Genomic DNA, 15,617 nt, shown 5'->3' on the forward strand with positions numbered 1-15,617 from the left:
AGGTGTCCTGTCTCTGCTTCCTCCCGGCTTCCCCTCCTCCCTGGCAGAGCAGGAGACTGAGAAAGTCCTTGATCAGGGTAAGCATTACTTAGCAACAACTAAAAACATCGATGTGTTATCAGCATAGTTCTGAGGCTAAAGCCAAAACACAGCACTGCACCAGCTACTAAGGAGAAAAATAACTGTTACAGCTGAACCCAGGACACATTACTAGACTTAAGACTAGTCAAAAGACAGCTTATTATCCCAAATGTCATGTAGGACAAATTGCGCTTTTCCCCTTCCAGAAAGAGGGCATATTCTAAAAAAAATATTTCTGGGTGAAATGTTGGGCAGTTCTTTAGAAACTGCCTGTAGGGCAAAGTATCAAAGAAGTAACTGCTCATAACCACAGGCTCTGCTCTAATAACTCTATTGTTACACAGCTTTTTCTTGCATCCATTGCCAACTATGTGATCTCTGACCAAAAATGTTGTTGTGACAGTTCAACATGTGGTAAAAACAATCAGAACAGTCTAGGTTCTTTCATATGCCTCAAGTTTATGTCAGAATGCAAGCTCTTCTTAAGTAGCGTGAGGTTTTGGGTAGTTGCTTTGTACCAAGAGGGATTCAGATCTGGAATTGGCCCTCAGGTTTTTATGGCTTATGGGATATACTAAACTTCTTGGTCTGTGGTCTGTTTTTTGGCTTTTTCCTGTTTGGGGGTGTGTGTGTTTGTTACAAGTAATTCCTTTTGGCCCTGTGGGAGTGTGCAGGAGCTATGTTTTTTCATATTAAGAGCCAATTTGTATACAGTGTGGTCATAGAAGAGAGTTGTACCGGAAGCTAGGAATAAGCACCCGGTTCTTCAGAAATTGCCTCTCTGTTTTGAATAATGGCTGTTACTTCTTGTCTGTAATCTTGATCTAACTTTTTGGTTTGCTAATGTCAAGAATGGTGTGCTGCTGCGAACTGTCCTGGATCCTGTTACCGGTGATCTTTCTGATACTAGGACCAGATACCTTGGTTCCCGGCCTGTGAAACTCTTCAGAGTCCGAATGCAAGGCCAAGAGGCGGTAAGTGGGGCAAGCTCAGAGGGGTACAGATACAGTCCTCAGATGCAGCATCCTGTTTTTCCTTATTGGTGGGCAGGGCAGGTGAAAAGGAGGAAAAAAATAACTGTTACAGCCAAACCCAGGACAGTGGGGAAGTGTCCTGCTGTGCTGCAAGGACCCTCTGTGTAAGGGTGGGAAGTAGAATGACTTAATTATGGAGCTGCCTGGCTCGCAGCTTGCTCTTTCACAATCAGCCTTGTTCATGTTGGTATTCCCCTTACTGCTTAGGAAGTAATGTGTAGTGCTGCCCTGTGTTCTTTGAACTAGGACTCATCTGACCCATAGGTTGTGTTTGCAGCATGTCTGGAAAGCTCTGAGCAGATTCTTGGGCTTAGAGACACTGAAAAACCTCACCTTGCCTGCCTTAGTGCACAGGGGCAGAAAGATCCCCGTGCAGAAACCTTCCTCTTGACCACTTGATGCAGTGATGGTTGTCTCCTGTGCCTGTTGAGAATGGCTCAGCCCCTGGCTGGACAGCTGCCACACATGGTTCAGGGAAAACATTTGCAGGATTTGGCACAGAGGGAAGAAAGTGTGTCATCAGAAGTGCCATTTCCAGCCCTTGTGATGTGGCACTGGGGAGATCAGCCACCCCCTGCTTGACTCATCTTTGGATGACATCTTCAGAGTTAAGAAATACTGCTGGTTAGCGCAGGGGGCTGGATCAGGGAATCTGAGCTCTGCTTCAGTGTTATGGTACGCTGGGTGAATCTCTTCAACTTGCTTCTGCCAGGCGTACCTTGGAGGTGACGTGCTTTGCAGCTCTAGCAGAGGATGAGTATGGAATAGCTGAGTGCTTTTCTGCTTTGAGTCCAGTCTTGGTTCCTTGTGTCACAGTATGGGGAGAAAAACCATACTATTTATGGCCAGTCAGTGATAGGTGTGGGGTGGCCTGTGAGTGTTTCAATGTAATTCCAGCTGCTGTTGCCCAGGCAGAAAGTAAGGTTGCACTGAAATGGAGTTAACCAAATGTATAAAGCTGAAGAGTTTAGAGGTCCATCTGCTTCCTTTGTTTCCCTTAACTTGATTTGAGATAGGCTACTGATGATTTTAAGTAAATTCCACTTAAGAGTGCTATAGCATTTGGATGGCGACAAAGCAGTAAATATTTATTATAAAAGACCTGTTCCCATTAGAACAGGCTATTTTTTAAAAAAAAAAGCTATGAAAGTATTTATCTTGGCTTTTACAGATAACAGTTTTTATTGCACCTCAGTTTGAGTATTTGTTGTCTTAATAGTGCTTTAAAGTTCCTCTTCATGCCATACGCAATTTCTAGATAAAACTGTTTCTTGAAAGCAAGCAGAATCTTGCACAATATTCTGCACAAGAGAGCACAAGAGAGGGTGTGCTCTGAGCTGGATGGAGTCCACCCCCAAGAACTCAGGTGTTCTAGTGGGTAAGAGCCTGGCACTGTACATCCCTTCATATTGCAAGGAGTGAGCTTGTTTCCATCCCCAGACCTAATAAATTTGTTGTCTGTCTTCCACAGGTGCTGGCCATGTCAAGCCGATCCTGGCTCAGTTATTCCTATCAGTCACGCTTCCACCTGACTCCACTGTCTTATGAGACACTGGAGTTTGCATCTGGTTTTGCTTCTGAGCAGTGCCCAGAGGGCATTGTAGCCATCTCCACAAACACGCTGAGGTAAGAACTGATGGGGGAACACACTTCCAGGCTGGGATGCAAGGCAGATGGAGGGGTGGTGAATTCTTACTAGACATTCAAAAGGAAAGAGGTAAAGTGACTTAAGAATTAAGGTCTTTTTGAGGTTATTTGATTATGGATAATGATTTGATGGAAACACTCTGGATTTCAGAAAACAAACAGAATACAAGGGTAGTTATGCTATCAGGAAAAAATAGGTTGTGCTTCTCTGACTTGTATTTCCCAGCTTTTTTAAATAACTGTAATTCAGGTTATCCTTAAATTCTCTGATCCTTAGAAGGAAGCTTTTGATAACTGTGAACCTGTTGTGTATTAGGATCTTGTGGCTTGTGATCTGAATTGGCTACTTTGCAGAAAACAAGCCACATGATTTAAGAAATCAGAGGCATGATGGGTGTATTTGTCGCCTTTTTTTAAAATTCAGCTTAGATGCTAAAAACATAAATGAAAATAATGGACCACAAATTCAGGAGCTCTGCCATATGCACTTGAACAGGCACTTTTTTCATATCTGTCCTCACTGAAATATTACAACATTCATTGCTTTTAAAGGAGTCATTCTTTTTGGAGAGACTTGTGGTTTTTAGTCACCAAATGCGAGAAGAACTGGCATTTCAGCTGGCAAGTCACAGGAAGAAAGAGTTGGCATTGCATTTCTCATACTGTTTTAACTAAAGTGCCTCTGAGGAGCATTTGATTACGTGTCCAAGTCTGTGTCACATTTAGATTCAGATGATGTTTCTCCAAATGTGCACTTCCCTTCCATGTGCTTTTTGTTCCTCTTGGGATAGACTTGCTTCAGCACCACTCAGGACGCACCCTGGGACAGAGAGCCCTCAAGTCAACCTTGTGTTGCAGAGCGCTCCTGTCCCACAGCATTGTCTCCCATTTAGGATGCTAGCTCTGCTCTGTGCTCTTGGAGCTGTTTGCTAGTTGCTCTCTGGCCTGAGAAAGGTGCCGCTTGTCTCCAGCACTAGCCAGTTTCACAGATGTAAAGCTCAACTCCAATTTTGTTGTCTTGGACAGTTGCTTTTGGACCTTGTTCAACATGTGTCACATCTTTCTCCCCCAGGATTTTGGCACTGGAGAAGCTGGGGGCAGTTTTCAACCAGGTTGCCTTCCCATTGCAGTACACACCCCGAAAATTTGTCATTCACCCAGAGAGCAGCAACCTGATCATTATTGAGACAGACCACAATGCTTACACTGAGGCCACCAAGGCACAGAGGAAGCAGCAAATGGCTGAGGTAATTGGGGTTAGGGACAGGTACACACTTTTGTTCCCTGGAGGGAACTTCTGCAGCTGGAAATCCTCCCTGCTTACCAGTTCCCAGCTGCTGTTGCTGGCAAGTTCTTGTGCCCTGTGTGAATGCAGGGGCTGAAGGGAGTGAAGATCTGCCTCAAAACATCCATTTCAGCAGAATACACTGCTTCCTAGTGCTCCTTTCTTTGCATGTTATTATGGCAGGCTTTAAGAACCACATATTGGAGGACAGTCATGCTTGTGTAGCACCATTGTCTGGGTTTTCTGTGACTGAGGATGTTTGGATTTTAGTGGGTTATTCTCAATGTTGTTTCCAGTTGTTGAATTAAAGAAATAGCTCCCCAGACAACTGCCCCTTGGGCAGGGCAGAGCTGACACTGCTGTGCTCTGAGCTGCAGAGGCTCCCTTGGGAATAAGCTCAGGGTGGAAGCTTTGAGATTTGGTGTTTTTTGTCTTCACAGGCAGTACCTTGCCCTGGAATACCTGGGCTTAGGGGAAACAGGGAGGCTATATTCTTCACAGAGCATCAGCATGTCTGGTAAGGAAATCCACTGAGCTGTTCTTTTTCTCCTGTCTCTTAATGTGCCTTAGGAAATGGTGGAAGCTGCAGGCGAAGATGAGAGGGAGTTGGCTGCTGAGATGGCTGCAGCCTTTCTGAACGAGAATCTTCCCGAGTCCATTTTTGGTGCTCCCAAGGCAGGGAATGGACAGTGGGCCTCTGTTATCAGGGTCATGAACCCTATCCAGGGAAATACATTAGATCTGGTCCAGCTAGAGCAGAATGAAGCTGCCTTCAGGTAAGAAGCATTGCCACGTGCACCAAGAATCTGCTTGTGATGAGTCTTCTGTGGGTTTTTTTCCTTCTTTTACTTAGCTGTTGCCAAGCTGAAATCCAGATGCAGTGTGTTATCAGGAGACTGGCTTGAAATCCCAGAAGTGATTGCCACATGCTTAAACCTTTTGTCTTGCCTTTCCTTCCCACCCTGATCTGTCTGCATGTGACAGCAGGAGCTGGTGCTCCAGATGGGTTTGCTGGACCCCAGTGCTTAAAGAACACCACAGGGATGTAAATGACAGATAAGAGAGCTGGGAACAAGAGAATGTGATGCTATCTCTCACTTTCCCTTCTCATCCAGATAAACTGAGGATAGATTAAATGGAAAGGAAGTGTTAGAGAGACTGGAGGGGAAAGCCAACATAATAACCACAAAGAATACCAAGTGCCTCAGCAGGTGAAGTGGAGCTAGGTCACGCTAGTCCAAAAGGCTGACTCTGCCCTGTTCTGTCCAGGATTCCCAACCTGAGCTAGGCATTGGGCAGGAAATAATACTGAAAGATGAGGAAAGTTTTATGTACATGTCTAAATTGGGACAGCCTTTGAAAAATGGCTTCTAATGGAGCTTTGCACATTGCTAGGCAGTGTCCAGCCTGTGAAAGCATATGGGTATACTTGACAGCTGGAGCACATCTTTTTATATGGGGAGTGTGGAAGAATGAAGAATATGCATTAAACATTTCTCCAGGGGGAGAAATTACCTCTGAAAATGAGATGTCAGTGTTGGAAGGCTGGGCTCCCAAATCTCTGCCTGGCTAGGTGCAAGTCCTGCTGTCAGGGAATCCAGTCTATGTGTGCAGTGTTAGTTTGTCATGATCATACTCATCTCCTGACATGTCCTGTCATCCCCAGTGTGGTCGTGTGTCGGTTCTCCAGTACTGGTGATGAGTGGTATGTGCTGGTGGGAGTCGCTAAGGACCTGATCCTGAACCCACGCTCAGTTGCTGGGGGATTTGTCTACACATACAAGCTGGTGAATAGTGGTGAGAAGCTGGAATTTCTGCACAAGGTGAGAGGGATGACTGGGTTATTCACAGGCAGGGTATTGGAATAGCTGTTACTTCACAATGAATGCTACAGTAATAGTGCAGTACTCAATCCTGGGCAAGATTGTCATGATGATGGTACACACTGGAAGCAGCCTTGAAGAAAATATAAGCTGCCTCCTACAAAATCATTTGGGACAGGTATTGCAGGGCTGAGGGTTGAATGCAGATCTCCCAAGAGTCCCAGTCTTATCCATCTGATTGGGTAAATGGGAAAGGAGCTGTGTTTTTTCATGCCCCTGTTACAGAGGGGAAGGGACACAGTGCTGTTTAATGTTTGGAATATGAGCTCAGGGAGCTGCTCTGAGCACTTGTTTACAATGCAAATTCATACTTGGGTCACTGGGGCCCTGGTGCTAAGGCTCTCAGTCCTTGGCTGGTCACATAAAGGAAGCTGGTGTGAGCCATCATGTTTCCTCTGATGCTGTTTTGGTTGAGTGTAGAAATGATTAGTTGCCTCGTGACCAGTTTGCTTGACAGGTCTCTGGGGCTTGAGCGAGTGTTTCAGCAGAACTCTGTTCAAACCAAATGCTTTTCTCCTTCCCACATGCTTCCAGCATGGCTGAGATTTGAGTCCTCTGGACTTGCTTCAACAGCTCCATGTCCTTATGTTGAGGACACCAAAACTGAACACAGTGCTCCAAGTGGGGTCTCACGAGGGCAGAGTAGAGGGACAAGGATCACCTCCTGGTTGGTCACGCTTCTTTTGATGCAGCCCAGGATATGGGTGTTTTCTGGGCTGGAGCACACGCTGAAACTGGTTCATGTTCAGTTTCCCATCAACCAGCACCCTCAAGTCCTTCTCTGCAGGGCTGCTCTGAATCTCTTCTCTGCCCAACCTGTAGCTGTGCCTGGGATTGCCCCGACCCAGGTGTAGGACCTTGCACTTGGCTTGGTTAAACTTCATAAGGTTGGCACTGGCCCACCTCACAAGTGTGTCAAGGTCCCTCTGGATCCCATCCCTTCCCTCCAGAGTACCAACCGAACCACACAGCTTGGTGTCGTCAGCAAACTTGCTGAGGGCGCACTCAATCCCACTGTCCATGTCCCCGACAAAGATGTTGAACAAGATTGGTCCCAACACCGATCCCTGAGGGACACCACTCGTTACTGGTCTCCAGTTGGACATTGAGCCATTGACCACAACTCTTTGCGTGCGGCCATCCAGCCAATTCCTTATCCACCGGGTGGTCCATACGTTAAATTTATCTCTCTCCAATTTAGAGACAAGGATGTCATGCGGGACAGTGTCGAACGCTTTGCACAAGTCCAGGTAGATGACATCAACTGTTCTGCCCCTGTCCATCAGTTCTGTAGCCCCATCATAGAAGGCCACCAAATTGGTCAGGCAGGATTTCCCCTTAGTGAAGCCATGTTGGCTGTCACCAACCACCTTGTTGTTTTTCATGTGCCTTAGCATGCTTTCCAGGAGAAACTGCTCCAAGATTTTGCCAGGCACAGAGGTGAAACTGACTGGTCTGTAGTTTCCCGGGTCTTCCACCTTCCCCTTCTTGAAAATGGGGGTTATATTACCCTTCTTCCAGTCATCGGGAACTTCACCTGACTGCCAGGATTTTTCAAATATGATGGACAGTGGTTTAGCAACTTCATTTGCCAGCTCCTTCAGGGCCCGCGGATGGATTTCATCAGGTCCCATGGACTTGTGCATGTTCAGGTGCTTAAGATGGTCTCGAACCTGATCCTCTCCTACAGTGGGCCTAAGGTCTTCATTCTCACAGTCCCTGCATCTGCCTTCCAAGACTTGAGTGGCATGGCCAGAGCACTTGCCAGTGAAGACTGAGGCAAAGAAGTCCTTGAGAACCTCAGCCTTCTCCAAATCCAGGGTAGCCAGGTCTCCTATTTCCTTCCAGAGAGGGCCCACATTATCCCTAGACTTCCTTTTGGTGGCAACATACCTATAGAAGCCCTTCCTGTTCCCCTTGACATCCCTTGCCAGACTCAATTCTAACTGGGCCTTAGCTTCCCGGACAACGTTCCTATATTCTTCCCAGGCTGCCTGTCCTCGCTTCCACCTTCTAGAAGCTTCTTTTTTCCTTCTAAGTTTGCTCAGCAGTTCCTTATCCATCCATAGAGGCCTCCTGGCCTTCCTGCCCCACTTCCTTCTTGTTGGGATGCAACAATGCTCCTGAGCTTGGAGCAGGTGATCCTTGAGTATCAGCCAGCAGTCTTAGGTCCCCCTGCCCTCTAGGGCTTTATCCCATGGAACCTTACTGAGCAGGTTCCTGAAGAGGCCAAAGTCTGCTCTCTTGAAGTCCAGGGCAGTGAGCTTGCTGTATGCATGCTGTGTGATGATATGAAATAACTTCTCTTAGCCAGTGCAACCAAGCTAGGAATGCTATAACTGGAAACTCTCTATGTGTTCTCGTTCTCTGTTCTGGCTGATCCTTTTGGATTGATCAGTGGTGGATGATTTTTCAGTTAGTGGAGTTGTTTGTGGGCACACTGTAGTTCAGATTTAACACTTTCTTCAATGGCAGCTTTGGAGCTGCTGTGGCAGATGGTTGAATTAGATTAATGCCTTTGTTTTAAAAACAGACAATCTGGATGGATTTAGGCAAAATCTAAGTTCCTTCTGCTGGGTATAAAACAAAACTAAGAACTGAGGCAATGAGATCCTTGTCTTCTTTTGCTGCCTGCCCAGTGTGGGTTTCTTACAGCAGTCTGACACTTCAGTGAAGGTACACTGCTAGCAGTGTGTACAGAGCTCTGCTAGCACCACGTGTGGTATATGCTGCTCCCAAAAAGCCTTTTGCTGCTCCTGTAGAAAAAGATTGTGATTAACCTTTTACATTAAAAGCCTTGGCATAGGCCAATGAGCTTCAACTGAACCGTTAGCTGAATCCATTCTGAAGCTTGGTGTCAGGTTAGCTCTGTTAATGGGGGTCTCACAGTCTTCCTCTTCTCTCCCTAGACCCCTGTGGAGGAGGTTCCTGCAGCCATTGCTCCATTCCAAGGCAGAGTCTTAATTGGAGTTGGAAAGCTCTTGCGTGTATATGACCTGGGCAAGAAGAAACTGCTTCGGAAGTGTGAAAATAAGGTACTGGCTTTTGTTCTTGACTAGAGTTGTTAATTTGGAGTGATGCTTTGCAGCAGGAGCAAAACAGGGGGTTAGCTGCTACTCCAGCCCAAGTGTGTCTGTGCACTTGGGTCTCGGAGCTGCATCTGTACCATGTGATGTGCACTGGATGCATGCATCTGGAGCAGCGTTGGCAGCTCTGGCTTGGCTGGGCTCTCGTGCTGCCCCTCTGCACCCTGAGCACATGTTGCTTTCTTGTTGCTGTTCACACAGTTGTGTTGCAGGTTCCTTCTTGTAGCAGCTCAATGCAGGCTGTTAATGGCCACGTGCAGGAGTTTCACAAGCCTGTACAGACCATGCCTTTAGCCAACTGCTGCAAATGCAAGAAGTCTTGTCCACATACAAAATGACAACTGTTGGAAATCCTTAGGTTAGTTGGTCAGTAGGCTGGGGACAGAAGTTGGAAGGTACATATGAGCACTTCTTCAGATCCTCAGAATCTTGAAAAGGGGATTTTGTCCTTGAAGTAGATGGTCCTTGCTGAGCATCTCTGATACTTTAGGGAAAGAAACTGCAGAGCATGGCTAACTGTTAATTGCCTGCTCTTCCCTCTCTCGTGCAAGCTGCAGAACCTCTGCCAGTGGCTCATTATTGCATAAAGGAACTCCAGCAAGCTCACAGGCAGACTGGGAACTTGTAGGGAAACATGTTTGTGTGTGTGTGTGTGTGTGTGTTGAGTGGTTTTGGGTGGGGGACACTGAAGCAATGCCTGCTTGCAGGATTGTCCCTAGCATTTCAGTTCACAGGCTCACCAGCAGTGCTTGTTCTCTGGACGCTACTCATTCAGGAGGCTGAGAGTGGTGGGTGGTGGATGTTGGGTTGCAAGGCCCTGTATTGACAGTGTGTTTACCTCAGGGTTGTAGTATACCAGAAATAAGAGGTAGTTTTGGAGGGAATGATGGGAAATGGAGAGTGACCCATAACTCCCAGGGGGAAATAGTGTTTCACTTGGCATAGGGTAGAGTTAATGGGTTACACTTCCCTATTTTGAAGCACTCAAGTTTTGTCCTTTCTCTCTCAAAAGCACATTGCCAACTACATCTGTGGGATCCAGACCATTGGGCACAGAGTGATTGTTTCAGACGTTCAGGAGAGTTTCATTTGGGTGCGCTACAAAAGGAATGAGAACCAGCTCATCATCTTTGCTGATGACACTTATCCACGGTGGGTCACTACAGCCACTCTCCTGGATTATGACACTGTGGCTGGAGCAGACAAGTTTGGCAACATCTGTGTGGTGAGTGTGCCTCGGAGAAGTTGGGGTTTCTTGGACAGGACACATTTTTCCTTAAAATACCCATGATTTGTCTTAAAAGAATGAGGATCCATGCATTGCTGCAGACAACGCCTTGTACCAGTCACTTGGGCAAGTAGCCATCATCATAGCAGATGGCTGCAGTTTATCAGTTTGTGAGATAAAGCAAACAAGTTAAAGCCTCAGCAGGTCAAAAAACATGTTTCTGAAGCATTGTGTGTTGGAATTGCCCCAAAACTTGCTGTGAATAAGCCCTGAAATTAAGCTTGTGACTGAAAGGGCACATGAGAACTTGGGTTGGGGTTATCACTCTTACTTTCCCTGGTTAAACCTCATCGCTGGCATTTAGCTTTCTCTGTCACTTCCTCTTGAAAGCTGGCTTTGTCAGTGCTGACACTGCCTCACTTGGCCAGATTTCAGCAGGGGAGGAGGAAAGAATAGGTGGTCTTTCTGACAGAGCTTTGATCTCTTTCTGAAGTATACTTAGGTGCTTTGGAGTGCAGAGTTCAGCAAGTGTCAGACACTGCGCCCGTGGGATTTAGCTGACACACACAAATCAATCCTCTTCGGTTTTCCTGCCACGCATCCATGAAACTGTTGCCTTAGTGGGAACCACCCTCAAGCCATTTTGACCATAGCTCCCAGGGTGATCCGCAAGTGCTGGGCCAGGCAGAGGCTGGTCATGAGGCCCTGCCCATGTTTTTGAGTGATAGACCATTGATCTCGACAACACGGTTGTCATTTAACTCTGAAGGCCTTGTTGAAGGGGCAAGTGGATGATTTTACTCTTAAGTGTGAGGTGATTATTGTAGAGTCCACCATAGCAGCCTTTCAAGGACCACAGGGATTCTTCAGAGATAATGTGCTGCTTCTCTGCAGCTTGTTGACTCTTTCTCTTTCAATGCAGGTGAGATTGCCTCCCAACACCAATGATGAGGTAGATGAGGATCCCACAGGCAACAAAGCTCTTTGGGACAGAGGGCTTCTTAATGGAGCATCACAGAAGGTAATGCTTCATGAGAAGCATGTAGTTACGGGAAAAGAATGTGCTGCTTTTCTGTGAAGTTCTCTGAAGTGTTGTCCAGGAGATATAGTGGCAGTTCTGCTCCTGCACGTCTACTGTGCTGCGGGTGATGGGTTTTCACTGTCACTGGGAGCCAAGTTCAGTTTCTGAAATCACAGGTGCTGGCTGTTTGGTGATGTTTGATTGAAGCAGCACACTTGTTTTCTTCTCCTGCTTTCCCTTGTTACTTGCATCCATTTGTCCAGCTCAAGAGGGTAGGTAGTTCAGCAGCATGCTGAATTTTGCAATCTGGTCATGGGTGGAAGGCAGCTCCTCTTTAGAAAGGCATTTCAGAACTAGCAGGTGGCCAAATTTATTCTGCTTTCCACTCTCAAGCCTTTTGATGCTTTTATATAAGCTAAAGAAAAAATATGCTTCTGTGGTTGACTTTCAGGCTGAAGTGATTATGAATTACCATGTGGGAGAGACAGTGCTTTCCTTACAGAAGACCACGCTGATCCCAGGAGGCTCTGAATCGCTGGTGTATACCACCCTGTCTGGAGGGATAGGAATCTTGGTCCCTTTTACTTCCCATGAAGTAAGCAAGCCCCATCATCATACTGCAGACTTTCTGCTTCTCTGTGCACTCACCTCCAGCCAGTATATTAATGTGCTGCATCCCTTGAGGGTAACTCCAGGGGTCTGCAGTGTGTGAAAACCTGGGCTGCAGGGGAGCCTGTGGCTGTTGGACAGACCGATGTGAAGGGGAAGAGGAGGAGCTGCTTAGCTCTATGAAGAGTTGAGAGCTATTCTTGTTGCCCTGCTATTGTAAATCTGTTTGTGCTGCAGAGGGGCTCTTGGGTGATTTAGTGTCTGTGAGGAGGAATCCTTTGGCATGCTTTGTGTAGCTTGTACACTGTAGTGATGAGGAACTGATGCTTCAAGTGCTGAGGATGGTTTTCTCCTCTCTCTTTGCTGTGGTCTCCTGAAGCAGTGGATGCCAAGACATTCACTCTTAAAGCTGCACCTCTGTGCTGTACAGCTGCTATATGCTCCAGTTCCTAGGAGGCTGCCTGGCTCTGCTGTAGGTGCTCCCAGGGTGGAACTGTTGAGGAGTGACCATGACCACCGTGGCTGCTGTGTGCAAGGCCACTCTAGCAGAACCTGGTCATGGCAGTGTTCCAGCCCTGGTGGGTGTTGTCTTGCCTTGCTGGTGGCATTGATGTGTAACAAACTGTTCTCTTACCGATTCTTCATCTCCCCAGGATCACGACTTCTTCCAGCATGTGGAAATGCACTTAAGGTCTGAGCACCCTCCTCTCTGCGGGCGGGACCACCTCAGTTTCCGCTCCTACTACTTCCCAGTGAAGGTCAGTCCAAGTATTTAGGATCAGCTGGTCATAGGGGTGCAGAGACTTGCTTTGGGACATGGAACAGCTTTGAGGCCCGACAGAAGCAAGTCAGAGTTGCTGTTCAGCAGGGAAGACTGGGGCAGTGCAAACCATAGCTTGTGTAGGAACTGAAGCTAGCTCCTGAACAGCACTCCGAGAACAGTACTTAGCACTTAATACTGTGTCTGTTTTGGTTTCTTAACCCTTGTAATGAGCCTTCTGAGGATTGGTCTTGAGACCCAAGCCCAGAGGTGCTGCTGTTGTGCTTCTCTACTTGCCACAGCATCTCCTTTCCCCATCAGGAGAAGCAGCACTGAGTAACTGCCTGCCAGGTCAAACTGGGTGCTGCCTTGGGGATGTATTTTTCCACCACCATTTGAAAAGGGAAATCCCATAAGAAACAGCTGTTCCTGCTTATTTCTGTGTTTGAAGCTGTCAACTACTAAATGCTGTGACCAGAAGGGTCCAGAGTACTGGACCACAGTATCTGTGTGGTAACTACTACCAGGGTATTATCTGTAGTAGCAGTCAGAAAGCTGTGCAAGTGCAGAGGGTGTTCTTGTTCTTGATGAGCTCAAGGCTGATTTGCAGCATGGCCAGTCTCAAAGATGCCTCACATCTGGCTGCAGCTGCCTTGCAGTCATCTTTTACAAGCCTCCCCAGCATTCCCAGCACAGCGCTTGGACCCGAGTCAGATCCATCTTCCCTTCCCTTGTGTGATTCTTCAGCTGCACCTAGGCTTTTGGGGTTTCTCCTTCGTTAATCAAGCTGGCCAGTAATTAATTTGTTGCTAACTGCTGCTATTCAGCAGATGAGGTCACCAAGAATGATCTTGTTTCCAGGACAGGATTAAGAAGCTCCTGGGAACAAATTGTTGCCATTTTTTCCTGCTTAGGCAGGGTTCAGTGCCTCTGTGTGGTGTGGATTCAATGCTCTCCTCTTTGCCCCTCCAGAATGTGATTGATGGGGACCTGTGTGAGCAGTTCAACTCCATGGAGCTGAACAAACAGAAGAATGTGGCAGAGGAGTTGGACCGGACCCCACCTGAGGTGTCCAAGAAACTGGAAGACATCCGCACACGCTACGCTTTCTGAGCAGCCACTGACAGGAGCAGAGCATCTCCTCAGGCTCCTGTGGATGTTCTTCCAAGCACAGCTGGGAAGAGGAATGTGTGCTTTGCTTTCCTTTTTAAGTACTGGTTTACTCCTCTTGGTTTATGTTTCAAAGTAATGTGACTCCAGTAAATACAGTATCAGATATTAGGTCTCCCACCACATCCTGCCATTTCCATGAAGGCTTCCAACATCCTGGTTTTTGACCAGAGATTCCCTCTTGGGAAGTGCCCAAGAAAGGGTGCAGTGACCCTCACCCTCATTTCCTTTGGCCTCCCTTTAGGATGGGGGAGCCCGAGAGTATCTTGTGCTGGCCTCACAGAAAGCCCTGTAGGGCAGATCCAGTTGAGCCTTTGTAGGATCAAGTGGGTTTTGCAATTTCCCAGCATTTTGGTAAAGGAAAGAGCTGTGGCATGACTCAGGATTGCCAGGCTCCATTCAATAGTTGGTGGTGAGCAGCTCTGTTCTTCCACTAGCCCTGGGAGCAGCCGGTGGGAAGCTTGGCTGTGTGGAGGGTGTAGCTGTCATACTTATCTTGAACATTCTCTTCTGAATTGCGAGGGGTTTTTTTGGACTTGCCATTTCTGACTGTGTTCCCTGTAAATAGAGTTTTGTACAATGTTGACTCTCTTGGGGGTGGGGAAGAGTGAGGCCTGAGTCTGGGACTTGATTTGTTTCATAACTTTGGCAAGAGCAGTGTCTCCAAGCTGTGACTGTGAGCAGCACATGAGGAATAAAAGCCTGTTTTTTAACAAGCCCGGCTCTGGGGTTCTCCTCTCCTTTGCAGCAGCTGTCCTGACCTGGTGGCAGCAGGAGGGGTGCAGGAGGAGTACAGAAACATCCATGCCCTGGGGCCCTGCCTGCATGCTGGAGCTGTGCTCCAGCCCTGCAGGTGTCAGACCATGAGCCTTGCTCCCTTTCCCTGCCTGCTCTGCTTGGAGCAGCATGTCCTGCAGCCAGAGCTGCTGCTCTCCAGTACCAGTTTATGCCTGGACATGCACAAAGTGGGGTATGTGGAGAAAGGGGGGGAGGGAAGGGTCTTTCCCCCTGCTACTGTTTTTCCAGCCCTTCCAGGGCAGGGCTGTGGCTCTGGGAGGAGCAGGTGGTTGCCATGATGGCAGGGGAAGATGTGTCTCCCTGCCATGCACTAGCTGGCTCCAAAGACTCGCCAACCACACAGCAGGTGTCTCCCACTCTTGTCCTCAGTCTGGGCTTTGGTCCCTGGCTTACTCCTGCCAGTGGGCCTGTCTCCGGGGAGCTGGGAGCACTCCCTTGATGTGTGGCATCCAATGAAGGAACCCTGGCCTCCTCCCCCCTCAGAAAGATGGGCAGCCCCCAGCCCAGTGCTGCACTCACATTGAACAGCATCCATGTTCCTCTGGTGCGTGTGCTGTGCAGGGTGAGGGCAAACCCACACCCTCCTGCCCCGTTCTTTGCACCTTCCTCTCCCCTCTCCTGCTTTGGGTTATTGCTACAGGCCTGTGTTGGCAGGGGCTTCACCTAGGGCTTTGGTTGCACCGTGGCACCCAGCCTCTGCTCCTTTCCCTTCCTGTACCTTACTGGAATGCCTACGTCAGGGAGCTGTAAACACCTGAGCTCATCATGCTCCCTCCATTCCCCATCCCCTTATCTTCTCTGCCCCCCCCCCCGTGTGTGTGATACCTGCTCTGGATCAGGGGATGCTCTGGCAAAACTTGGCCTTCACCATGTCAGTAGTCCTAAGGGTGAAATCACAGCGGGGGGGGGCTTGGGGCATTCCCAAACTGGTTTGCTTGCTTGGCTGGGCCTGTGTAAGTAAATAACCTGCCTCTGGAGCAAGGCACAGCCCTGGGGGGCAGGTGTGAGGCTCTGG

General features: G+C 48.0%; 1 protein-coding gene across 2 annotated transcripts in view; it reads left to right on the plus strand.

The window, feature by feature from the left end:
* Positions 1-14,524, plus strand: part of LOC115602973 (splicing factor 3B subunit 3) — a 34,937-nt gene extending 20,413 nt beyond the window's left edge. For both annotated transcript variants that reach the window (XM_030474451.1, XM_030474452.1), the window contains exons 16-26: positions 933-1,055; positions 2,587-2,741; positions 3,835-4,009; positions 4,618-4,823; positions 5,714-5,870; positions 8,840-8,965; positions 10,029-10,241; positions 11,167-11,265; positions 11,717-11,860; positions 12,528-12,632; positions 13,607-14,524. In XM_030474451.1, coding sequence (XP_030330311.1) covers positions 933-1,055; positions 2,587-2,741; positions 3,835-4,009; positions 4,618-4,823; positions 5,714-5,870; positions 8,840-8,965; positions 10,029-10,241; positions 11,167-11,265; positions 11,717-11,860; positions 12,528-12,632; positions 13,607-13,747 — 1,644 coding nt within the window. In that variant the 3' untranslated portion in view covers positions 13,748-14,524. The remainder of the gene's footprint in view (positions 1-932; positions 1,056-2,586; positions 2,742-3,834; positions 4,010-4,617; positions 4,824-5,713; positions 5,871-8,839; positions 8,966-10,028; positions 10,242-11,166; positions 11,266-11,716; positions 11,861-12,527; positions 12,633-13,606) is intronic.
* The last annotated feature ends 1,093 nt before the right edge of the window (positions 14,525-15,617 follow it).

This window comes from Strigops habroptila, unplaced genomic scaffold (assembly GCF_004027225.2).
Source record: "Strigops habroptila isolate Jane unplaced genomic scaffold, bStrHab1.2.pri NW_022045595.1_ctg1, whole genome shotgun sequence".
NCBI lineage: Eukaryota > Metazoa > Chordata > Aves > Psittaciformes > Psittacidae > Strigops > Strigops habroptila.